This window comes from Oncorhynchus keta, unplaced genomic scaffold, assembly GCF_023373465.1.
Source record: "Oncorhynchus keta strain PuntledgeMale-10-30-2019 unplaced genomic scaffold, Oket_V2 Un_contig_2511_pilon_pilon, whole genome shotgun sequence".
NCBI lineage: Eukaryota > Metazoa > Chordata > Actinopteri > Salmoniformes > Salmonidae > Oncorhynchus > Oncorhynchus keta.
In genome coordinates this window covers 279,334-306,067 of record NW_026284279.1, presented here as the reverse complement: position 1 = coordinate 306,067, position 26,734 = coordinate 279,334, and the positions used below count along the sequence as shown (strand labels likewise).

Below are 26,734 nucleotides of genomic sequence, written 5' to 3'. Positions count from 1 at the left end.
CTTGTAATGTCAGGGTAGTGGGTTCGATCCCTGGGACCACCCATACGTAGAATGTATGCACACATGACTGTAAGTTGCTTTGGATAAAAGCGTCTGCTAAATGGCATATATATTCATACCATTCATTTATAAGTCCAACAAATGGATGTAGAAACTGCTGTTTGTCCCCTTTTAAATGCATTTTGTCATTACATCTCATGATTAAAAGGACATGAGAGGAATAAAGTTGTGATTTGTAAAACTACACCTGGAAATAAGGGAGAATTTTTTAAATAATGAAATGGAATAAACATCAGAATTCAACAACATGCTCAAGCAGAATGTGGTTTAAATCTGATTATTTTCTCATATTTGAAATCTCCAGAGAAAATGAATATAACAGTAATACAATAATACATGCATTGACCTTCCTCTCTAGGTTTATAATCTCCACCCCTCATAGCCTGGTTCCTCTCTAGGTTTCTTCCTAGGTTTTGGCCTTTCTAGGGAGTGTTTCCTAGCCACCGTGCTTCTACACCTGCATTGCTTGCTGTTTGGGGTTTTAGGCTGGGTTTCTGTACAGCACTTTGAGATATCAGCTGATGTACGAAGGGCTTTATAAATAAATTTGATTTTGATTGACCTATGTGATCTGCTATTTTTCATTCTATTGTATTGAAATCAGACATTTCAGAATTTGCTGGGAGAAGTAATCAATATGTCGACAATGACTAGTAGTTGACACGTGCAGACTAGAATCTAAAGACTAAGCATTGTTTAAAGATTTCAGCATGATGAACGACTACATTTAGCATTTATTGTTTATTCCTATTCCAAGTACTCTGGTGCAACATTTGATACATTTTTATTATAGCCATACATTTTCTACTATTAATCTATTTTAATTTTAATACCTGTATCATGCTAGAATTATAATCAAACCATTCATGAGCTAAATTTAAGAAGTTGACGAGCTATGTATTTTTATTTTCACCAGATCACGTCGCCTCAAACCCTAAAACACAATCGTTTTGTGTTTCAATTGCGCTTGATAAATTTACACCATTTTGCTCTGAACACAGTTCACTGTATTTTATGAATGAGACGAGGCAAGGAAAGGGAACCGCGTGAATGTATTGGTTTGGGGGAGGGAGGGGGCGTGGTGTTTGATACCTAACCAGGAAATGACGACACAGTTAACACGCGGAAGTTCTGTGTTATAGTTGACGATGACGTTTGCCTGAGACAAAAAATGTGCCTTGCTTCAGCTAACGGGATGACTTATAACCGGTGTGCTGCCGAAGAGATTCATTGAAAACTGCAGCAAACACGTAAGGGAAATAATTGAGTGTAAGTAGAGACAGCAGTCGTATAAGCTTCGTTTATTTGGCTACTGAAATGGCTAGATATCTTGCTAGGCTAAGGTTAGCAAGCAGGTTAGGACTGGAGCTATCCAACTCGAACTGTCATTTGGCTAGCCAACACTTTACCAGAATGTAGTACGGACACCCCTTTTATAATAGTCCAATAACTAATCAGCTAGCGAACTAACTCCAACCAGCCTTATTAACTGCTGCTAACTAGTTAGATAACTGATGGTACGTGCCAGGCCCACAAGTTTGTTGAAACTTGCATGCTAATTGTGCTAGCCAGCTGGGTTGCATTGTAATGGACCCCAATCAACAATATTATGATGTCCTTTTTAAAGGCGCTTCATGGTCAATCCGACGTCTGCATTGGTCGTGCGGTATTTACGGCCTCTGCAGAAGTCATGGCGTTAATACTTGTTTGCGCTTCTTTAGAGCAGCTGTGGAAGGAAGACGTGAAGGAAGCGAGTTTGTGTTTATACAGAGACTTCCCGCCCTCACCGACAGTCAACCAATCATGTCAATGCGGAACTACACGGAGCCCCTCCTCGTTGTTACGAGGTGCCTGGGCGAGGTGGTGGCCTCTTCACACGCCTCCAGAGGCTCAGCAACATGCCTCTCTCTCATCCGTCCATATTGCCTCTCCGACCACATTCCAGATAATAATAAATAATAATATATGCCATTTAGCAGACGCTTTTATCCAAAGCGACTTACAGTCATGTGTGCATACATTCTACGTATGGGTGGTCCCGGGAGTCAAACCCACTACCCTGGCGTTACAAGCGCCATGCTCTACCAACTGAGCTACAGAAGGACCAAATGAAACATCAATAGGATTTAATCCCGATGAAAGCGTCAGTACACATCAGATACACCCATAGAGATAGATAGACAGACCAATCAACCTGCGCAATGTCCTCTACTGTATGTTTATTATTGTTATTGTTGAATGTATGGCTATTTTGACACTTGGTTATTGTTATTACTGTTAATACCATTGACAATTTTTATTTTTATTTTTTTATTTTTATATTATAAATACGTTTTGGCAATATGTACATTGTTACGTCATGCCAATTAAGCAAATTTAATTTAATTGATAGAGGAATCATCTATTTAAGAAAAACATCTGTGCCGCTGTAGCGTCAGTGACGGCATAGGGAGCGCTAATTGAGGCTGCAACTCATAGGAATCCCCACCCAGTTGACTACTTTAAAATGGCGGAAGTATGGTGGAAGCCCTTCATGGTGCTGCCCATGTTTAAATGGCCCTTTGGCCACTAGAGGCCTCTATCATTCTCTATGGCTCCACTATCTAGCTGGCTGCCAGGCCAGAGTGAGCTGCCACAGTTCAAGTCAGAATTGTATTTGTCTCATGCTTAGTAAACAACAGGTGTAAAACTAACCATGAAATAGTTTACATTTACATTACATTTTACATTTAAGTCATTTAGCAGATGCTCTTATCCAGAGCGACTTACAAATTGGTGCATTCACCTTATGACATCCAGTGGAACAGCCACTTTACAATAGTGCATCTAAATCTTTTAAGGGGGGGGGTGAGAAGGATTACTTTATCCTATCCTAGGTATTCCTTAAAGAGGTGGGTTTACGGGTCCCTTTTCCAACAATGTAGAGTTAAAGATTACAAATTTTAAAAAAAGTGACACGAGGAATAAATCCTCAGTGAATAACGAATAACAACGTTGATAAACTCTATAGTCTCACTACGTAAGCAATGCAATCTAGCAAATCATCCACACTCAAGTCACATAGATTTGGATACATGAAAAGGCAAAACCACATGATGTTGTGTGAGGTGGTTCGCTGTAACTTTACTGTTGTCAAATAAAGGACGATCTATAACACACATTACCATGTGACTGGTTCTACCAGTTCTCTACAGTCCTGCATCTCTAGCAGTTAGTTTGGCTGGAGGGCTTTTTGAAGGGCTGTTGGCATGGCTAAGCTAAGGATAGTAGCCCTCGGTTACCAGATATGTTATTTGGCTAGCTAAGGATAGTAGCCCTCGGTTACCAGATATGTTATTTGGCTAGCTAAGGATAGCCCTCGGTTACCAGATCTGTTATTTGGCTAGCTAAGGATAACCCTCGTTTACCAGATATGTTATTTGGCTAGCTAAGGATAGCCCTCGGTTACCAGATATGTTATTTGGCTAGCTAAGGATAACCCTCGTTTACCAGATATGTTATTTGGCTAGCTAAGGATAACCCTCGTTTACCAGATATGTTATTTGGCTAGCTAAGGATAGCCCTCGGTTACCAGATCTGTTATTTGGCTAGCTAAGGATAACCCTCGTTTACCAGATATGTTATTTGGCTAGCTAAGGATAGCCCTCGGTTACCAGATATGTTATTTGGCTAGCTAAGGATAACCCTCGTTTACCAGATATGTTATTTGGCTAGCTAAGGATAACCCTCGTTTACCAGATATGTTATTTGGCTAGCTAAGGATAACCCTCGTTTACCAGATATGTTATTTGGCTAGCTAAGGATAGCCCTCGGTTACCAGATATGTTATTTGGCTAGCTCAACTTGCTTTATTCAACCTTTAATAAAAATTTTAAAAACTATGTGTTGTGACTTGGAATGACTCCTCCCCTTTCTTCCCTGTTGTGTTTGTGGTCCAGGACATGTGTTATTTGACTCCTCCCCTTTCTTCCCTGTTGTGTTTGTGGTCCAGGACATGTGTTATTTGACTCCTCCCCTTTCTTCCCTGTTGTGTTTGTGGTCCAGGACATGTGTTATTTGACTCCTCCCCTTTCTTCCCTGTTGTGTTTGTGGTCCAGGACATGTGTTATTTGACTCCTCCCCTTTCTTCCCTGTTGTGTTTGTGGTCCAGGACATGTGTTATTTGACTCCTCCCCTTTCTTCCCTGTTGTGTTTGTGGTCCAGGACATGTGTTATTTGACTCCTCCCCTTTCTTCCCTGTTGTATTTGTGGTCCAGGACATGTGTTATTTGACTCCTCCCCTTTCTTCCCTGTTGTGTTTGTGGTCCAGGACATGTGTTATTTGACTCCTCCCCTTTCTTCCCTGTTGTATTTGTGGTCCAGGACATGTGTTATTTGACTCCTCCCCTTTCTTCCCTGTTGTGTTTGTGGTCCAGGACATGTGTTATTTGACTCCTCCCCTTTCTTCCCTGTTGTGTTTGTGGTCCAGGACATGTGTTATTTGACTCCTCCCCTTCCCTGTTGTGTTCCAGGACATGTGTTATTTGACTCCTCCCCTTTCTTCCCTGTTGTGTTTGTGGTCCAGGACAGAGGCAGGATGTTGGAGTCCTATGTCACGCCCCTGTTGATGACCTACGTGAACAAATACATTAAGAACCTGAAGCCCTCTGACCTGCAGCTGTCGCTATGGGGAGGAGACGTAGTACTGAGCAAGCTGGAGCTGAAGCTGGATGTCCTGGAGCAGGTATGGATTCATCCTGGAATTAAACTGGAATAAAGCCTATTAACACTAATACCCCGGTAATAACATGGTAATAACCTGGTATTAACACTAATACCCCTGTAATAACATGGTAATAACCTGGTATTAACACTAATACCCCTGTAATAACACGGTAATAACCTGGTATTAACACTAATACCCCGGTAATAACCTGGTATTAACACTAATACCCCTGTAATAACATGGTAATAACCTGGTATTAACACTAATACCCCTGTAATAACACGGTAATAACCTGGTATTAACACTAATACCCCGGTAATAACCTGTTATTAACACTAATACCCCTGTAATAACATGGTAATAACCTGTTATTAACACTAATACCCCTGTTAAAACATGGTAATAACACTTTAATGTCCAGGAATAACTCTTAGTAATGCTATTGACTTTGTATCTGCTCTTTTTGCTGAGGTAACTATGAATTCAGGTCAGTCTCAATCTGAGTCTGCTCTTTTCCCACAAGAGGTCACTTGTTCCATCGTCCGGTGGCTAGACGTGTGTCACCCTGCTACCTGCTCAATAGTGACACCCAGGCTAGACGTGTGTCACCCTGTCACTACCTGCTCAATAGTGACACCCAGGCTAGACGTGTGTCACCCTGTCACTACCTGCTCAATAGTGACACCCAGGCTAGACGTGTGTCACCCTGTCACTACCTGCTCAATAGTGACACCCAGGCTAGACGTGTGTCACCCTGCTACCTGTCACTACCTGCTCAATAGTGACACCCAGGCTAGACGTGTGTCACCCTGCTACCTGTCACTACCTGCTCAATAGTGACACCCAGGCTAGACGTGTGTCACCCTGTCACTACCTGCTCAATAGTGACACCCAGGCTAGACGTGTGTCACCCTGCTACCTGTCACTACCTGCTCAATAGTGACACCCAGGCTAGACGTGTGTCACCCTGCTACCTGTCACTACCTGCTCAATAGTGACACCCAGGCTAGACGTGTGTCACCCTGCTACCTGCCACTACCTGCTCAATAGTGACACCCAGGCTAGACGTGTGTCACCCTGCTACCTGTCACTACCTGCTCAATAGTGACACCCAGGCTAGACGTGTGTCACCCTGCTACCTGTCACTACCTGCTCAATAGTGACACCCAGGCTAGACGTGTGTCACCCTGTCACTACCTGCTCAATAGTGACACCCAGGCTAGACGTGTGTCACCCTGTCACTACCTGCTCAATAGTGACACCCAGGCTAGACGTGTGTCACCCTGCTACCTGTCACTACCTGCTCAATAGTGACACCCAGGCTAGACGTGTGTCACCCTGTCACCTGTCACTACCTGCTCAATAGTGACACCCAGGCTAGACGTGTGTCACCCTGCTACCTGCTCAATAGTGACACCCAGGCTAGACGTGTGTCACCCTGCTACCTGCTCAATAGTGACACCCAGGCTAGACGTGTGTCACCCTGCTACCTGCTCAATAGTGACACCCAGGCTAGACGTGTGTCACCCTGTCACTACCTGCTCAATAGTGACACCCAGGCTAGACGTGTGTCACCCTGTCACTACCTGCTCAATAGTGACACCCAGGCTAGACGTGTGTCACCCTGCTACCTGTCACTACCTGCTCAATAGTGACACCCAGGCTAGACGTGTGTCACCCTGCTACCTGTCACTACCTGCTCAATAGTGACACCCAGGCTAGACGTGTGTCACCCTGCTACCTGCTCAATAGTGACACCCAGGCTAGACGTGTGTCACCCTGCTACCTGCTCAATAGTGACACCCAGGCTAGACGTGTGTCACCCTGTCACTACCTGCTCAATAGTGACACCCAGGCTAGACGTGTGTCACCCTGTCACTACCTGCTCAATAGTGACACCCAGGCTAGACGTGTGTCACCCTGTCACTACCTGCTCAATAGTGACACCCAGGCTAGACGTGTGTCACCCTGCTACCTGCTCAATAGTGACACCCAGGCTAGACGTGTGTCACCCTGCTACCTGCTCAATAGTGACACCCAGGCTAGACGTGTGTCACCCTGTCACTACCTGCTCAATAGTGACACCCAGGCTAGACGTGTGTCACCCTGTCACTACCTGCTCAATAGTGACACCCAGGCTAGACGTGTGTCACCCTGTCACTACCTGCTCAATAGTGACACCCAGGCTAGACGTGTGTCACCCTGCTACCTGCTCAATAGTGACACCCAGGCTAGACGTGTGTCACCCTGCTACCTGCTCAATAGTGACACCCAGGCTAGACGTGTGTCACCCTGCTACCTGCTCAATAGTGACACCCAGGCTAGACGTGTGTCACCCTGCTACCTGCTCAATAGTGACACCCAGGCTAGACGTGTGTCACCCTGCTACCTGCTCAATAGTGACACCCAGGCTAGACGTGTGTCACCCTGCTACCTGCTCAATAGTGACACCCAGGCTAGACGTGTGTCACCCTGCTACCTGCTCAATAGTGACACCCAGGCTAGACGTGTGTCACCCTGTCACTACCTGCTCAATAGTGACACTCAGGGACAGGGACTGGGATCCCACCAGGGCTGATGTCAAACAGTCCGTGTCCAGTGATTGATGACGCGGCTGTAACTCAATGTGGATTTTAGTGATCACTTTAGGTAGCCTAGTGGTTAGAGGAGGGGGGGGGGCAGGGAGCCTAGTGGTGTGTCAGGGGGGGGGCAGGTAGCCTGGTTAGAGGAGGGGGGCAGGTAGCCTATTGGTTAGAGGGGGCAGGTAGCCCCTGGTTACCTGCTCAGATCCTACCCTCATGTCTGGTCAGTTGTCCACAGATGATCTCCTGTAGAGATCCTACCCTACATCCCTTAGCATTGCCAGACCCCCAGGCTCCAACCCACTGAGCCAATGCAGTGACTTATTTAAATGTGATTCCCTGTTTCTAGGAGCTGAAACTGCCCTTTACCTTCCTGAGCGGTCACATCCATGAGTTGCGTATCCACGTACCCTGGACCAAACTGGGCTCCGAGGCCGTGGTCATCACCATTAACACAATGGAGTGTATCCTCAAACTGAAGGACGGAGCACAGGTTAGTACCACTGGGTTTTATATATATATATATACAGGAGCCCACTGGTGATCAGTGCACTGCAGACAAGTGCAGTACTCCAATTTAGTGCATACTGTCATGGCATTCCGAAGCTGCTGTGTATTCCTGAGACCTTACAGTCTTGCTGCATCACTGAAAGAAGTTCAAGCCTTCCTCGATATCTTAAGGGGAGAGGTTTTTCACATGACCCAGGTTAGAATCTCTGTCGTATAACGTTCCACAGGAATAGACTGGGTTTAAAAACGTGTTGTTGGTTTCTTCCCGATCCAACTTCCTTTCTAGACTCCTCTACCCAGAACCCCCTCTGTCTCCTCAGCAGTCCAACAGGACCATGACTCAGTTCATCACATTCTAGACTCCTCTACCCAGAACCCCTCTGTCTCCTCAGCAGTCCAACAGGACCATGACTCAGTTCATCACATTCTAGACTCCTCTACCCAGAACCCACTCTGTCTCCTCAGCACATTCTAGACTCCTCTACCCAGAACCCACTCTGTCCCCTCAGCACATTCTAGACTCCTCTACCCAGAACCCCCTCTGTCTCCTCAGCACATTCTAGACTCCTCTACCCAGAACCCCCTCTGTCTCCACAGCAGTCCAAACAGCCCATGGCACAGTTCACCTTTTTCTTCGTGTTGGCTTAGGGTCTCAGGCAGGTTGGCTTAGGGTCTCAGGCAGGTTGGCTTAGGGTCTCAGGCAGGTTGGCTTAGGGTCTCAGACAGGTTGGCTTAGGGTCTCTGGCAGGTTGGCTTAGGGTCTCTGGCAGGTTGGTTTAGGGTCTCAGGCAGGTTGGCTTAGGGTCTCAGACAGGTTGGCTTAGGGTCTCAGACAGGTTGGTTTAGGGTCTCAGACAGGTTGGCCTAGGGTCTCAGGGGGGGCAGGTTGGCTTAGGGTCTCTGGCAGGTTGGCTTAGGGTCTCAGGGGGTTGGCAGGTTAGGGTCTCAGGACAGGTTGGCTTAGGGTCTCAGGGCTTAGAGGTCTCAGGTAGGTGGCTTAGGGTCTCAGGCAGGTTGGCTTAGGGTCTCAGACAGGTTGGCTTAGGGTCTCAGGCAGGTTGGCTTAGGGTCTCAGGCAGGTTGGCTTAGGGTCTCAGACAGGTTGGCTTAGGGTCTCAGACAGGTTGGCTTAGGGTCTCAGGCAGGTTGGCTTAGGGTCTCAGGCAGGTTGGCTTAGGGTCTCTGTCAGGTTGGCTTAGGGTCTCAGGCAGGTTGGCTTAGGGTCTCAGACAGGTTGGCTTAGGGTCTCAGACAGGTTGGCTTAGGGTCTCAGGCAGGTTGGCTTAGGGTCTCAGGCAGGTTGGCTTAGGGTCTCAGGCAGGTTGGCTTAGGGTCTCAGACAGGTTGGCTTAGGGTCTCAGACAGGTTGGCTTAGGGTCTCAGGCAGGTTGGCTTAGGGTCTCAGACAGGTTGGCTTAGGGTCTCAGGCAGGTTGGCTTAGGGTCTCAGGCAGGTTGGCTTAGGGTCTCAGACAGGTTGGCTTAGGGTCTCAGGCAGGTTGGCTTAGGGTCTCAGGCAGGTTGGCTTAGGGTCTCAGGCAGGTTGGCTTAGGGTCTCTGGCAGGTTGGCTTAGGGTCTCAGACAGGTTGGCTTAGGGTCTCAGACAGGTTGGCTTAGGGTCTCAGGCAGGTTGGCTTAGGGTCTCAGGCAGGTTGGCTTAGGGTCTCAGGCAGGTTGGCTTAGGGTCTCAGGCAGGTTGGCTTAGGGTCTCAGACAGGTTGGCTTAGGGTCTCTGGCAGGTTGGCTTAGGGTCTCAGACAGGTTGGCTTAGGGTCTCAGGCAGGTTGGCTTAGGGTCTCAGGCAGGTTGGCTTAGGGTCTCAGACAGGTTGGCTTAGGGTCTCAGACAGGTTGGCTTAGGGTCTCAGGCAGGTTGGCTTAGGGTCTCAGACAGGTTGGTTTAGGGTCTCAGACAGGTTGGCTTAGGGTCTCAGGCAGGTTGGCTTAGGGTCTCAGGCAGGTTGGCTTAGGGTCTCAGACAGGTTGGCTTAGGGTCTCAGACAGGTTGGCTTAGGGTCTCAGACAGGTTGGCTTAGGGTCTCAGACAGGTTGGTTTAGGGTCTCAGACAGGTTGGCTTAGGGTCTCAGACAGGTTGGCTTAGGGTCTCAGGCAGGTTGGCTTAGGGTCTCTGGCAGGTTGGCTTAGGGTCTCAGACAGGTTGGCTTAGGGTCTCTGGGTCTCAGACAGGTTGGCTTAGGGTCTCAGACAGGTTGGCTTAGGGTCTCAGACAGGTTGGCTTAGGGTCTCAGACAGGTTGGCTTAGGGTCTCTGGCAGGTTGGCTTAGGGTCTCTGGCAGGTTGGCTTAGGGTCTCAGACAGGTTGGCTTAGGGTCTCTGGGTCTCAGACAGGTTGGCTTAGGGTCTCTGGCAGGTTGGCTTAGGGTCTCAGACAGGTTGGCTTAGGGTCTCTGGGTCTCAGGCAGGTTGGCTTAGGGTCTCTGGCAGGTTGGCTTAGGGTCTCAGGCAGGTTGGCTTAGGGTCTCAGACAGGTTGGCTTAGGGTCTCAGACAGGTTGGCTTAGGGTCTCAGACAGGTTGGCTTAGGGTCTCAGACAGGTTGGCTTAGGGTCTCAGACAGGTTGGCTTAGGGCCTCAGACAGGTTGGCTTAGGGCCTCAGACAGATTGGCTTAGGGCCTCAGACAGATTGGCTTAGGGTCTCAGACAGGTTGGCTTAGGCTCTCAGACAGGTTGGCTTAGGGTCTCAGACAGGTTGGCTTAGGGTCTCAGACAGGTTGGCTTAGGGTCTCAGGCAGGTTGGCTTAGGGTCTCTGGCAGGTTGGCTTAGGGTCTCAGGCAGGTTGGCTTAGGGTCTCAGGCAGGTTGGCTTAGGGTCTCAGGCAGGTTGGCTTAGGGTCTCAGACAGGTTGGCTTAGGGTCTCAGGCAGGTTGGTTTAGGGTCTCAGGCAGGTTGGCTTAGGGTCTCAGACAGGTTGGCTTAGGGTCTCAGGCAGGTTGGCTTAGGGTCTCAGGCAGGTTGGCTTAGGGTCTCAGACAGGTTGGCTTAGGGTCTCAGACAGGTTGGCTTAGGCTCTCAGACAGGTTGGCTTAGGGTCTCAGACAGGTTGGCTTAGGGTCTCAGGCAGGTTGGCTTAGGGTCTCTGGCAGGTTGGCTTAGGGTCTCAGACAGGTTGGCTTAGGGTCTCAGGCAGGTTGGCTTAGGGTCTCTGGCAGGTTGGCTTAGGGTCTCAGACAGGTTGGCTTAGGGTCTCAGGCAGGTTGGCTTAGGGTCTCAGGCAGGTTGGCTTAGGGTCTCAGACAGGTTGGCTTAGGGCCTCAGACAGGTTGGCTTAGGGCCTCAGACAGGGTGCTCATTTGGACTCATTTTGACACTTCGTTTCTTCGTCTTGCCGCTCTAAGGTCTGCGTCTCCAATTCTAATGTCTGCGTGTCCAATTCTAAGGTCTGCGTGTCCAATTCTAAGGTCTGCGTCTCCAATTCTAAGGTCTGCGTCTCCAATTCCAAGGTCTGCGTCTCCAATTGGTTTGCGTGTCTAATGAGCGTCCGTAGAGCCGATTTAACCACGGTGCCTCAGAGGGGCAGATTAAAGCTGACTGGAATCACAGCCTGTTGGTACCGTTAGTTGGCTGTGTTGTAACGTTCCAACCCAGCCAATGGGGTTGAAAGGTGTTCATTTGACAGGGATAAGAAGCAGCTGCTGTTATCATCTTCATAAACACTTAATTATTCTTGTCGAGTCTGGGGGAAGGAATACCCTGAAGAATATAGGACAACAGAAAGAAACTAACTCCCAGCAGGGCTGAGTGACGTCAACTAACTCCCAGCAGGGCTGAGTGACGTCAACTAACTCCCAGCAGGGCTGAGTGACGTCAACTAACTCCCTGTTTTTAGCAGGGCTGAGTGACGTCAACTAACTCCCTGTTTTTAGCAGGGCTGAGTGACGTCAACTAACTCCCTGTTTTTAGAGCAGGGCTGAGTGACGTCAACTAACTCCCAGCAGGGCTGAGTGATGTCAACTAACTCCCAGCAGGGCTGAGTGACGTCAACTAACTCCCAGCAGGGCTGAGTGATGTCAACTAACTCCCAGCAGGGCTGAGTGACGTCAACTAACTCCCAGCAGGGCTGAGTGACGTCAACTAACTCCCAGCAGGGCTGAGTGACGTCAACTAACTCCCAGCAGGGCTGAGTGACGTCAACTAACTCCCAGCAGGGCTGAGTGACGTCATGGTCTCTGTACAGTTGCCTTGTTATATTCTGGCAGGTTTTCTAGAAGCTGTTGGGGGAATGAAAGCGGGCGCTGCCTTTTAAAGGAGCTCTTCAATGACGAGCACATTGGGGAACTCGAGGATGACAGTGTCCTCCGTGTTATTCACCCTGCCGTTGGGGAACTCGAGGATGACAGTGTCCTCAGTGTTATTCACCCTGCCATTGGGGAACTCGAGGATGACAGTGTCCTCCGTGTTATTCACCCTGCCATTGGGGAACTCGAGGATGACAGTGTCCTCCGTGTTATTCACCCTGCCATTGGGGAACTCGAGGATGACAGTGTCCTCCGTGTTATTCACCCTGCCATTGGGGAACTCGAGGATGACAGTGTCCTCCGTGTTATTCACCCTGCCATTGGGGAACTCGAGGATGACAGTGTCCTCCGTGTTATTCACCCTGCCGTTGGGGAACTCGAGGATGACGGTGTCCTCCGTGTTATTCACCCTGCCGTTGGGGAACTCGAGGATGACGGTGTCCTCCGTGTTATTCACCCTGCCGTTGGGGAACTCGAGGATGACGGTGTCCTCAGTGTTATTCACCCTGCCGTTGGGGAACTCGAGGATGACGGTGTCCTCCGTGTTATTCACCCTGCCGTTGGGGAACTCGAGGATGACGGTGTCCTCCGTGTTATTCACCCTGCCGTTGGGGAACTCGAGGATGACGGTGTCCTCCGTGTTATTCACCCTGCCATTGGGGAACTCGAGGATGACGGTGTCCTCCGTGTTATTCACCCTGCCATTGGGGAACTCGAGGATGACGGTGTCCTCCGTGTTATTCACCCTGCCATTGGGGAACTCGAGGATGACGGTGTCCTCCGTGTTATTCACCCTGCCATTGGGGAACTCGAGGATGACGGTGTCCTCAGTGTTATTCACCCTGCCATTGGGGAACTCGAGGATGACAGTGTCCTCAGTGTTATTCACCCTGCCATTGGGGAACTCGAGGATGACAGTGTCCTCCGTGTTATTCACCCTGCCATTGGGGAACTCGAGGATGACAGTGTCCTCCGTGTTATTCACCCTGCCATTGGGGAACTCGAGGATGACAGTGTCCTCTGTGTCTAAAGTAGTGCACTCCATAGGGGAAGAGGGTGCCATAGGGTCCTGGTCTAAAGTAGTGCACTACATAGGGGAAGAGGGTTCCATTGGGTCCTGGTCTAAAGTAGTGCACTACATAGGGGAAGAGGGTGCCATAGGGTCCTGGTCTAAAGTAGTGCACTACATAGGGGAAGAGGGTGCCATAGGGTCCTGGTCTATAGTAGTGCACTACATAGGGGAAGAGGGTGCCATAGGGTCCTGGGCTAAAGTAGTTCACTACATAGGGGAAGAGGGTTCCATTGTGTCCTGGTCTAAAGTAGTGCACTACATAGGGGAAGAGGGTTCCATTGGGTCCTGGTCTAAAGTAGTGCACTACATAGGGGAAGAGGGTTCCATTGGGTCCTGGTCTAAAGTAGTGCACTACATAGGGGAAGAGGGTTCCATTGGGTCCTGGGCTAAAGTAGTGCACTACATAGGGGAAGAGGGTTCCATTGGGTCCTGGTCTATAGTAGTGCACTACATAGGGAAGAGTGATCCATTGGGTCCTGGTCTAAAGTAGTGCACTACATAGGGAAGAGGGTTCCATTGGGTCCTGGGCTAAAGTAGTGCACTACATAGGGAAGAGTGATCCATTGGATCCTGGTCTAAAGTAGTGCACTACATAGGGAAGAGGGTTCCATTGGGTCCTGGGCTAAAGTAGTGCACTACATAGGGAAGAGGGTTCCATTGGGTCCTGGTCTATAGTAGTCTATAGTAGTGCACTACATAGGGAAGAGGGTTCCATTGGGTCCTGGTCTAAAGTAGTGCACTACATAGGGAAGAGGGTTCCATTGGGTCCTGGTCTATAGTAGTGCACTACATAGGGAAGAGGGTTCCATTGGGTCCTGGTCTAAAGTAGTGCACTACATAGGGGAAGAGGGTTCCATAGGGTCCTGTTATAAAGTAGTGCACTACATAGGGGAAGAGGGTACCATTTGAGACTGAATCAAAGATCATGGTTGTCAAGACAGTCCCACTTCTCTCTACCGGCCCAAGCTGCATATCTGACAGGAAGAGGGGATTATGTAGTTGGTCGGTATTAGAGGCAGGGATTATGTCCTTGTCGGTATTAGAGGCAGTGATTATGTCCTTGTCGGTATTAGAGGCAGTGATTATGTCCTTGTAGTTGGTCGGTATTAGAGGCAGGGATTATGTCCTTGTCGGTATTAGAGGCAGTGATTATGTCCTTGTAGTTGGTCAGTATTAGAGGCAGGGATTATGTCCTTGTAGTTGGTCGGTATTAGAGGCAGGGATTATGTCCTTGTAGTTGGTCGGTATTAGAGGCAGTGATTATGTCCTTGTCGGTATTAGAGGCAGTGAAAACCTACTTTGAGTCTTAGCAGCACCACCACTGAAACTGAACCCGAAATCTGAGAACGATTACCCCCAAAATAAATATTTATAATATATTTAGGTTTGATTTGTAAATATTTTGATCATGGGGAAAGTGTAGTATGAAAGACATTTTTGTGAGATTTATTTGTGCTTAAAAGAGTCTGGTTGTGGTCGTAACCTATTCTATACCACCCATGCTGTTGCCAAGTAGAAAGGCAAGCTGGCAGTGTGGAGCTCAGAGAGCAGCCTACGTACCTAATGGTGCCCTATTCCCTATATAGTACACTGCTGTTAACCAGAGGCCTATGAGCCCTATGAAGATGGTAGGGTTCCAATTGGCCCTCGCACCCTCCTGTATGGAGTGTCTCAAGGCCAGATGTCCAAGTCACTAGAAACACATTGTAGGGGAAGTCAATTACACCTAATTATGTAGACTTCAGGCTAAAGACTCTGGAACACGTGAGCTTGAGCAGGCCAGAAACTAATGTTAAATATCATAGTATGTAGCTGGCTACTGCTGCAGAGATCGTATTTCCTGTGGAAAGACTCGGGTCCGTACACAGCTCAGGGTCACGGCCAAGCAGTGGAATGTACTCTCATGTACAACTACTATTCTCAAAACAAGTATTTGTTACAGATGTTTTTCCTAAAGGCCCCCCCCCCCCCACAGTCAAGAAAATTATTTTTTTGTGGGGGTGAAAATTGCAAATGACGTTTGGACAAATTTTTATTCAATGTTATTCTCACCTGGGAGACACACAGTTTGGAGCCAAGCCAGACTTACAACAGAACAGCAGCACGGAGGAATTGAAACGAGACGTCTGGAGGGCCCAGGGTACTTCTCTCCTATTTGAGGGGGAGGTAGGAGGGCCCTTTCAGTTCGGGAGGAATTGAAATGAGATGTCTGGAGGGCCCAGGGTACTTCTCTCCTATTTGAGGGGGAGGTAGGAGGGCCCTTTCAGTTCGGGAGGAATTGAAACGAGCTGTCTGGAGGGCCCAGGGTACTTCTCTCCTATTTGAGGGGGAGGTAGGAGGGCCCTTTCAGTTCGGGAGGAATTGAAACGAGACGTCTGGAGGGCCCAGGGTACTTCTCTCCTATTTGAGGGGGAGGTAGGAGGGCCCTTTCAGTTCTGACGCCAGCATAATGGAAACAGCCCCTTCTTATCCTGGTGATTTGTGACATGTAATGGTCATATATTACATTGTACTGATAAAGGTATTTATTTAACTACTCATTAAAGGATGGCAGTGGCACCCTCCTAGAGCTCAGTACCACCCGTCCCTGGGACCTTTAACTGGAGGAGCTTCCTACGGGTCCTCCTCAACCTGGAGGGGCTTCCTACTGGTCCTCCTAGAGCTCAGTACCACCTGTCCCTGGGACCTTTAACTGAAGGGGCTTCCTACTGGTCCTCCTAGAGCTCAGTACCACCTGTCCCTGGGACCTTTAACTGAAGGGGCTTCCTACTGGTCCTCCTAGAGCTCAGTACCACCCGTCCCTGGGACCTTTAACTGGAGGGGCTTCCTACTGGTCCTCCTCAACCTGGAGGGACTTCCTCCTACTGGTCCTCCTCAACCTGGATGGGCTTCTTACTGGGCCTCCTCAACCTGGAGGGACTTCCTCCTACTGGTCCTCCTCAACCTGGAGGGGCTTCCTACTGGTCCTCCTCAACCTGGAGGGGCTTCCTACTGGTCCTCCTAGAGCTCAGTACCACCTGTCCCTGGGACCTTTAACTGGAGGGGCTTCCTACTGGTCCTCCTCAACCTGGAGGAGCTTCCTACTGGTCCTCCTCAACCTGGAGGGGCTTCCTACTGGTCCTCCTCAACCTGGAGGGGCTTCCTCCTTCTGGTCCTCCTCAACCTGGAGGGGCTTCCTACTGGTCCTCCTCAACCTGGAGGGGCTTCCTACTGGTCCTCCTAGAGCTCAGTACCACCCGTCACTGGGAGGTACCTTTAACTGGAGGGGCTTCCTACTGGTCCTCCTCAACCTGGAGGGCTTCCTACTGGTCCTCCTCAACCTGGAGGGGCTTCCTACTGGTCCTCCTAGAGCTCAGTACCACCCGTCCCTGGGACCTTTAACTGGAGGAGCTTCCTACTGGTCCTCCTCAACCTGGAGGGGCTTCCTACTGGTCCTCCTCAACCTGGAGGGGCTTCCTACTGGTCCTCTTAGAGCTCAGTACCACCCGTCACTGGGAGGTACCTTTAACTGGAGGGGCTTCCTACTGGTCCTCCTCAACCTGGAGGGGATTCCTACTGGTCCTCCTAGAGCTCAGTACCACCCGTCACTGGGAGGTACCTTTAACTGGAGGGGCTTCCTACTGGTCCTCCTCAACCTGGAGGGGCTTCCTAATGGTCCTCCTCAACCTGGAGGGACTTCCTCCTACTGGTCCTCCTCAACCTGGATGGGCTTCTTACTGGGCCTCCTCAACCTGGAGGGACTTCCTCCTACTGGTCCTCCTCAACCTGGAGGGGCTTCCTACTGGTCCTCCTCAACCTGGAGGGGCTTCCTACTGGTCCTCCTAGAGCTCAGTACCACCTGTCCCTGGGACCTTTAACTGGAGGGGCTTCCTACTGGTCCTCCTCAACCTGGAGGAGCTTCCTACTGGTCCTCCTCAACCTGGAGGGGCTTCCTACTGGTCCTCCTCAACCTGGAGGGGCTTCCTCCTTCTGGTCCTCCTCAACCTGGAGGGGCTTCCTACTGGTCCTCCTCAACCTGGAGGGGCTTCCTACTGGTCCTCCTAGAGCTCAGTACCACCCGTCACTGGGAGGTACCTTTAACTGGAGGGGCTTCCTACTGGTCCTCCTCAACCTGGAGGAGCTTCCTACTGGTCCTCCTCAACCTGGAGGGGCTTCCTACTGGTCCTCCTAGAGCTCAGTACCACCCGTCCCTGGGACCTTTAACTGGAGGAGCTTCCTACTGGTCCTCCTCAACCTGGAGGGGCTTCCTACTGGTCCTCCTCAACCTGGAGGGGCTTCCTACTGGTCCTCTTAGAGCTCAGTACCACCCGTCACTGGGAGGTACCTTTAACTGGAGGGGCTTCCTACTGGTCCTCCTCAACCTGGAGGGGATTCCTACTGGTCCTCCTAGAGCTCAGTACCACCCGTCACTGGGAGGTACCTTTAACTGGAGGGGCTTCCTACTGGTCCTCCTCAACCTGGAGGGGCTTCCTAATGGTCCTCCTCAACCTGGAGGGGCTCCCTACTGGTCCTCCTCAACCTGGATGGGCTTCCTACTGGTCCTCCTAGAGCTCAGTACCACCCGTCACTGGGAGGTAGGGGCTTCCTACTGGTCCTCCTAGAGCTCAGTACCACCCGTCACTGGGAGGTACCTTTAACTGGAGGGGAGGGACTTCCTGCTGGTCCTCCTAAACCTCTTCCAGCACAAAGCTGATACACACTGAAGCTCCCGACGAACAATTATTGTGTTGACGTTGTCCTGACATTGTCCTGACATTGTCCTGACATTGTCCTGACGTTGTCCTGACGTTGTCCTGACGTTGTCCTGACGTTGCTTTCAGAGGATTGTATTTATCATCATTAGTCATTTAGGTCAACATTGGATCGTTCAGAGATCCTCACTGAACTTCTGGAGAGAGTTTGCTGCACTGAAAGTAAAGGGGCTGAATAATTTTGCACGCCCAATTTTTCAGTTTTTGATTTGTTAAAAAAGTTTGAAATATCCAATAAATGTTGTTCCACTTCATGATTGTGTCCCACTTGTTGTTGATTCTTCACAAAAAAAATACAGTTTTATATCTTTATGTTTGAAGCCTGAAATGTGACAAAAGGTCGCAAAGTTCAAGGGGGCCGAACACTTTCGCAAGGCACTGTATATATAGTGTATGAAGGGGTGTCCTGTATATATAGTGGATGAAGGGGTGTCCATACTGCTGTATATATAGTGTATAAAGGGGTGTCCTGTATATATAGTGGATGAAGGGGTGTCCTGTATATATAGTGGATGAAGGGGTGTCCTGTGTATATATAGTGGATGAAGGGGTGTCCTGTATATATAGTGGATGAAGGGGTGTCCTGTATATATAGTGGATGAAGGGGTGTCCATACTGCTGTATATATAGTGTATGAAGGGGTGTCCTGTATATATAGAGTATGAAGGGGTGTCCTGTATATATATAGTGTATGAAGGGGTGTCCTGTATATATAGTGGATGAAGGGGTGTCCTGTATATATAGTGGATGAAGGGGTGTCCATACTGCTGTATATATAGTGTATGAAGGGGTGTCCTGTATATATAGAGTATGAAGGGGTGTCCTGTATATATATAGTGTATGAAGGGGTGTCCTGTATATATAGTGGATGAAGGGGTGTCCTGTATATATAGTGTATGAAGTGGTGTCCTGTATATATAGTGTATGAAGGGGTGTCCTGTATATATAGTGTATGAAGGGGTGTCCTGTATATATAGAGTATGAAGGGGTGTCCTGTATATACAGTGAATGAAGGGGTGTCCTGTATATATAGTGTATGAAGGGGTGTCCTGTATATATAGTGTATGAAGGGGTGTCCTGTATATACAGTGTATGAAGGGGTGTCCTGTATATACAGTGTATGAAGGGGTGTCCTGTATATATAGTGGATGAAGGGGTGTCCTGTATATATAGTGTATGAAGGGGTGTCCACATACTGCTGTATATATAGTGTATGAAGGGGTGTCCACATACTGCTGTATATATAGTGTATGAAGGGGTGTCCATAATGCTGTATATATAGTGTATGAAGGGGTGTACTGTATATATAGTGGATGAAGGGGTGTCCTGTATATAGTGGATGAAGGGGTGTCCTGTATATATAGTGTATGAAGGGGTGTCCTGTATATATAGTGGATGAAGGGGTGTCCTGTATATATAGTGTATGAAGGGGTGTCCTGTATATATAGTGGATGAAGGGGTGTCCATAATGCTGTATATATAGTGTATGAAGGGGTGTCCTGTATATATAGTGTATGAAGGGGTGTCCTGTATATATAGTGTATGAAGGGGTGTCCTGTATATATAGTGGATGAAGGGGTGTCCTGTATATATAGAGTATGAAGGGGTGTCCTGTATATACAGTGAATGAAGGGGTGTCCTGTATATATAGTGGATGAAGGGGTGTCCATACTGCTGTATATATAGTGTATGAAGGGGTGTCCTGTATATATAGTGTATGAAGGGGTGTCCTGTATATACAGTGTATGAAGGGGTGTCCTGTATATACAGTGTATGAAGGGGTGTCCTGTATATATAGTGGATGAAGGGGTGTCCTGTATATATAGTGTATGAAGGGGTGTCCACATACTGCTGTATATATAGTGTATGAAGGGGTGTCCACATACTGCTGTATATATAGTGTATGAAGGGGTGTCCATAATGCTGTATATATAGTGTATGAAGGGGTGTACTGTATATATAGTGGATGAAGGGGTGTCCTGTATATAGTGGATGAAGGGGTGTCCTGTATATATAGTGTATGAAGGGGTGTCCTGTATATATAGTGTATGAAGGGGTGTCCTGTATATATAGTGGATGAAGGGGTGTCCTGTATATATAGTGGATGAAGGGGTGTCCTGTATATATAGAGTATGAAGGGGTGTCCTGTATATATAGTGTATGAAGGGGTGTCCTGTATATATAGTGGATGAAGGGGTGTCCTCATACTGCTGTATATATAGTGGATGAAGGGGTGTCCTGTATATATAGTGGATGAAGGGGTGTCCTCATACTGCTGTATATATAGTGGATGAAGGGGTGTCCTGTATATATAGTGGATGAAGGGGTGTCCTGTATATATAGTGTATGAAGGGGTGTCCTGTATATATAGTATATGAAGGGGTGTCCTCATACTGCTGTATATATAGTGGATGAAGGGGTGTCCTGTATATATAGTGGATGAAGGGGTGTCCTCATACTGCTGTATATATAGTGGATGAAGGGGTGTCCTGTATATATAGTGGATGAAGGGGTGTCCATAATGCTGTATATATAGTGTATGAAGGGGTGTCCTGTATATATAGTGTATGAAGGGGTGTCCTGTATATATAGTGTATGAAGGGGTGTCCTGTATATATAGTGGATGAAGGGGTGTCCTGTATATATAGTGTATGAAGGGGTGTCCTGTGTATATATAGAGTATGAAGGGGTGTCCTGTATATATAGTGTATGAAGGGGTGTCCTGTATATATAGTGGATGAAGGGGTGTCCTCATACTGCTGTATATATAGTGGATGAAGGGGTGTCCTGTATATATAGTGTATGAAGGGGTGTCCTGTATATATAGTGGATGAAGGGGTGTCCATAATGCTGTATATATAGTGTATGAAGGGGTGTCCTGTATATATAGTGTATGAAGGGGTGTCCTGTATATATAGTGTATGAAGGGGTGTCCTGTATATATAGTGTATGAAGGGGTGTCCTGTATATATAGTGTATGAAGGGGTGTCCTGTATATATAGTGGATGAAGGGGTGTCCTGTATATATAGTGGATGAAGGGGTGTCCTGTATATATAGAGTATGAAGGGGTGTCCTGTATATATAGTGGATGAAGGGGTGTCCTCATACTGCTGTATATATAGTGTATGAAGGGGTGTCCTCATACTGCTGTATATATAGTGTATGAAGGGGTGTCCTGTATATATAGTGGATGAAGGGGTGTCCTCATACTGCTGTATATATAGTGGATGAAGGGGTGTCCTGTATATATAGTGTATGAAGGGGTGTCCTGTATATATAGTGTATAAAGGGGTGTCCTGTATATATAGTGGATGAAGGGGTGTCCATACTGCTGTATATATAGTGTATGAAGGGGTGTCCTGTATATATAGTGGATGAAGGGGTGTCCTGTGTATATATAGTGGATGAAGGGGTGTCCTGTATATATAGTGGATGAAGGGGTGTCCTGTATATATAGTGGATGAAGGGGTGTCCTGTATATATAGTGGATGAAGGGGTGTCCTGTATATATAGTGGATGAAGGGGTGTCCTGTATATATAGTGGATGAAGGGGTGTCCATACTGCTGTATATATAGTGGATGAAGGGGTGTCCTGTATTTATAGTGTATAAAGGGGTGTCCTGTATATATAGTGTATAAAGGGGTGTCCTGTATATATAGTGTATGAAGGGGTGTCCAGCTGTAGTTACCAGCCCCGAGCGTAGAGCTGCAGGGACACACTACTTGTGTTAAGACAATCCCTCCATCTGGGTTTTTAGCTGTTGGATATATAGGCCTGCGTATTTTTGGGAAGAATTCAACAGCCTGTGTGTTTGGATGGAAAATCGGACCACTCCACGGAGTAGATGTGGTATTTTTAGCGAAGGCTCGTTGATATACGCGTGTAGATGCTTTTGTGTTCAGGCGCCAAGCGTCCGCTTTCGCTTCCCCCGAAGTGTGGAAATGATAAACGATATCATTAATATGGTTTGTTTTTCATAATTGCCGTTCCGGTTCGGCACCGGCCTGTAAAACCATCCCTTTTGAAGTTCGTTAAGGGGGCGTTAAGGGTTGTGTAATTATTGGAGCTCTTACTGTTTCTGTTCTGTTCCCTCTGGATCGGAGAGCGGATCCCAAATGGCACCCTATTCCCTGATAATAGTGTTCAGTTCTGGTCAAAAGTAGTGCGCTAAATAGGGACTAGGGGTGCCAATTTGTGGAGGAAAATCAGAGAGGAACTGGGTAGTAATTAGGAAAAGATATTCACGTAGCCTCTCGGAGATCGTCTGCTGCTTGCTAAGCACAGAGCGAGAGGACGATTATCGTTTCCGCAGGAAATGTGACCACTGAGATTACAGCTCCTGTTGACAGTGAAATGTGGGTGTGTTGAGGACCACTGAGATTACAGCTCCTGTTGACAGTGTAATGTGGGTGTGTTGAGGACCTCTGAGATTACAGCTCCTGTTGACAGTGTAATGTGGGTGTTTTGAGGACCTCTGAGATTACAGCTCCTGTTGACAGTGTAATGTGGGTGTGTTGAGGACCACTGAGATTACAGCTCCTGTTGACAGTGTAATGTGGGTGTTGAGGACCTCTGAGATTACAGCTCCTGTTGACAGTGTAATGTGGGTGTGTTGAGGACCACTGAGATTACAGCTCCTGTTGACAGTGTAATGTCTGTGTTGAGGACTTCTGAGATTACAGCTCCTGTTGACAGTGTAATTTGGGTGTTGAGGACCACTGAGATTACAGCTCCTGTTGACAGTGTAATGTGGGTGTTTTGAGGACCACTGAGATTACAGCTCCTGTTGACAGTGTAATGTGGGTGTGTTGAGGACCACTGAGATTACAGCTCCTGTTGACAGTGTAATGTCTGTGTTGAGGACCACTGAGATTACAGCTCCTGTTGACAGTGTAATGTGGGTGTTGAGGACCTCTGAGATTACAGCTCCTGTTGACAGTGTAATGTGGGTGTTTTGAGGACCTCTGAGATTACAGCTCCTGTTGACAGTGTAATGTGGGTGTTGAGGACCACTGAAATTACAGCTCCTGTTGACAGTGTAATGTGGGTGTTGAGTACCACTGAGATAACAGCTCCTGTTGACAGTGTAATTTGGGTGTTGAGGACCACTGAGATTACAGCTCCTGTTGACAGTGAAATGTGGATGTTGAGGACCTCTGAGATTACAGCTCCTGTTGACAGTGTAATGTGGGTGTTTTGAGGACCACTGAGATTACAGCTCCTGTTGACAGTGAAATGTGGGTGTTGAGGACCACTGAGATTACAGCTCCTGTTGACAGTGTAATGTGGGTGTTGAGGACCACTGAGATTACAGCTCCTGTTGACAGTGTAATGTGGGTGTGTTGAGGACCTCTGAGATTACAGCTCCTGTTGACAGTGTAATGTGGGTGTGTTGAGGACCACTGAGATTACAGCTCCTGTTGACAGTGTAATGTGGGTGTTTTGAGGACCTCTGAGATTACAGCTCCTGTTGACAGTGTAATGTGGGTGTTTTGAGGACCTCTGAGATTACAGCTCCTGTTGACAGTGTAATGTGGGTGTTGAGGACCACTGAGATTACAGCTCCTGTTGACAGTGTAATGTGGGTGTTGAGGACCACTGAGATTACAGCTCCTGTTGACAGTGAAATGTGGATGTTGAGGACCTCTGAGATTACAGCTCCTGTTGACAGTGTAATGTGGGTGTTTTGAGGACCACTGAGATTACAGCTCCTGTTGACAGTGAAATGTGGGTGTTGAGGACCACTGAGATTACAGCTCCTGTTGACAGTGTAATGTGGGTGTGTTGAGGACCACTGAGATTACAGCTCCTGTTGACAGTGTAATGTGGGTGTTTTGAGGACCTCTGAGATTACAGCTCCTGTTGACAGTGTAATGTGGGTGTTTTGAGGACCTCTGAGATTACAGCTCCTGTTGACAGTGTAATGTGGGTGTTTTGAGGACCTCTGAGATTACAGCTCCTGTTGACAGTGTAATGTGGGTGTTTTGAGGACCTCTGAGATTACAGCTCCTGTTGACAGTGTAATGTGGGTGTTTTGAGGACCTCTGAGATTACAGCTCCTGTTGACAGTGTAATGTGGGTGTTGAGGACCTCTGAGATTACAGCTCCTGTTGACAGTGTAATGTGGGTGTTTTGAGGACCACTGAGATTACAGCTCCTGTTGACAGTGTAATGTGGGTGTGTTGAGGACCACTGAGATTACAGCTCCTGTTGACAGTGTAATGTCTGTGTTGAGGACCACTGAGATTACAGCTCCTGTTGACAGTGTAATTTGGGTGTTGAGGACCACTGAGATTACAGCTCCTGTTGACAGTGAAATGTGGATGTTGAGGACCTCTGAGATTACAGCTCCTGTTGACAGTGTAATGTGGGTGTTTTGAGGACCACTGAGATTACAGCTCCTGTTGACAGTGAAATGTGGGTGTTGAGGACCACTGAGATTACAGCTCCTGTTGACAGTGTAATGTGGGTGTTGAGGACCACTGAGATTACAGCTCCTGTTGACAGTGTAATGTGGGTGTTTTGAGGACCTCTGAGATTACAGCTCCTGTTGACAGTGTAATGTGGGTGTGTTGAGGACCACTGAGATTACAGCTCCTGTTGACAGTGTAATGTGGGTGTTTTGAGGACCTCTGAGATTACAGCTCCTGTTGACAGTGTAATGTGGGTGTGTTGAGGACCACTGAGATTACAGCTCCTGTTGACAGTGTAATGTGGGTGTTGAGGACCACTGAGATTACAGCTCCTGTTGACAGTGTAATGTGGGTGTTGAGGACCTCTGAGATTACAGCTCCTGTTGACAGTGTAATGTGGGTGTTTTGAGGACCTCTGAGATTACAGCTCCTGTTGACAGTGTAATGTGGGTGTTTTGAGGACCACTGAGATTACAGCTCCTGTTGACAGTGTAATGTGGGTGTTTTGAGGACCTCTGAGATTACAGCTCCTGTGGACAGTGTAATGTGGGTGTTTTGAGGACCACTGAGATTACAGCTCCTGTTGACAGTGTAATGTGGGTGTTTTGAGGACCTCTGAGATTACAGCTCCTGTGGACAGTGTAATGTGGGTGTTTTGAGGACCTCTGAGATTACAGCTCCTGTTGACAGTGTAATTGGCTACAATAGGCTTTAATGAGGACTTGTGTGGGGGAAATATGCTAACCAGGAAGATCCATTCATCAACCATGTCTGCAGTTGTGTTTGGTGTTACTCTGGTCCTGTCTGACTGTGTCAGTGTTGTTGGCATGGTTACAGTGGACTCCTCTATCTGGTGCAGCAGCAATTTCACCCTATCCACTATGGGTCCTCGTCTAAAGTAGTGTACTATATAGGGACTAGGGGGGCATTTGGTCCCTGGTCTACTGTAGTGTACTATATAGGGACTAGGGGGGCATTTGGTCCCTGGTCTACTGTAGTGTACTATATAGGGACTAGGGGGGCATTTGGTCCCTGGTCTACTGTAGTGTACTATATAGGGACTAGGGGGGCATTTGGTCCCTGGTCCACTGTAGTGTACTATATAGGGACTAGGGGGGCATTTGGTCCCTGATCTACTGTAGTGTACTATATAGGGACTAGGGGGGCATTTGGTCCCTGGTCTACAGTAGTGTACTATATAGGGGGGAATTTGTCCCTGGTCTACAGTAGTGTACTATATAGGGGGGCATTTGGTCCCTGGTCTACTGTAGTGTACTATATAGGGGGGCATTTGTCCCTGGTCTACTGTAGTGTACTATATAGGGGGGCATTTGATCCCTGGTCTACTGAAGTGTACTATATAGGGACTAGGGGGGCATTTGGTCCCTGGTCTACTGTAGTGTACTATATAGGGGGGCATTTGGTCCCTGGTCTACAGTAGTGTACTATATAGGGAATAGGGCTCTGGTCTATAGTAGTACACTATATAGGGAATAGGGCTCTGGTCTACAGTAGTGCTCTATATAGGGAATAGGGCTCTGGTCTAAAGTAGTGCTCTATATAGGGAATAGGGCTCTGGTCTAAAGTAGTACTCTATATAGGGAATAGGGCTCTGGTCTACAGTAGTGCACTATATAGGGAATAGGGCTCTGGTCTAAAGTAGTGCACTATATAGGGAATAGGGCTCTGGTCTAAAGTAGTGTACTATATAGGGAATAGGGCTCTGGTCTACAGTAGTGTACTATATAGGGAATAGGGCTCTGGTCTAAAGTAGTGCACTATATAGGGAATAGGGCTCTGGTCTAAAGTAGTGCACTATATAGGGAATAGGGCTCTGGTCTACAGTAGTGTACTATATAGGGAATAGGGCTCTGGTCTGAAGTAGTGTACTATATAGGGAATAGGGCTCTGGTCTATAGTAGTGCACTATATAGGGAATAGGGCCCTGGTCTAAAGTAGTGTACTATATAGGGAATAGGGCTCTGGTCTACAGTAGTGTACTATATAGGGAATAGGGCTCTGGTCTACAGTAGTGCACTATATAGGGAATAGGGCTCTGGTCTAAAGTAGTGCACTATATAGGGAATAGGGCTCTGGTCTACAGTAGTGTACTATATAGGGAATAGGGCTCTGGTCTGAAGTAGTGTACTATATAGGGAATAGGGCTCTGGTCTATAGTAGTGCACTATATAGGGAATAGGGCCCTGGTCTAAAGTAGTGTACTATATAGGGAATAGGGCTCTGGTCTACAGTAGTGTACTATATAGGGAATAGGGCTCTGGTCTAAAGTAGTGCACTATATAGGGAATAGGGCTCTGGTCTAAAGTAGTGCACTATATAGGGAATAGGGCCCTGGTCTAAAGTAGTGTACTATATAGGGAA

General features: G+C 47.9%; 1 protein-coding gene and 1 long non-coding RNA gene across 2 annotated transcripts in view; one reads left to right on the top strand and one right to left on the bottom strand.

Annotated features, from left to right (window-relative positions):
* The first annotated feature begins 1,169 nt into the window (after window positions 1–1,169).
* The window catches only part of LOC118379182 (intermembrane lipid transfer protein VPS13B), a 260,392-nt gene continuing 234,827 nt past the window's right edge, over window positions 1,170–26,734 (top strand). Inside the window, 3 exon segments of the mRNA XM_052505923.1 lie at window positions 1,170–1,329; window positions 4,625–4,783; window positions 7,697–7,840. Of these exon segments, the coding sequence (XP_052361883.1) occupies window positions 4,637–4,783; window positions 7,697–7,840 (291 nt within the window). The 5' untranslated portion in view covers window positions 1,170–1,329; window positions 4,625–4,636.
* Window positions 21,672–25,232, bottom strand: LOC127922284 (uncharacterized). The gene is made up of 5 exons (XR_008110759.1): window positions 24,470–25,232; window positions 23,782–24,029; window positions 23,192–23,439; window positions 22,412–22,509; window positions 21,672–22,361 (listed from the first exon to the last, which is right to left on the bottom strand). It is a non-coding gene; the product is annotated as an uncharacterized LOC127922284 (long non-coding RNA).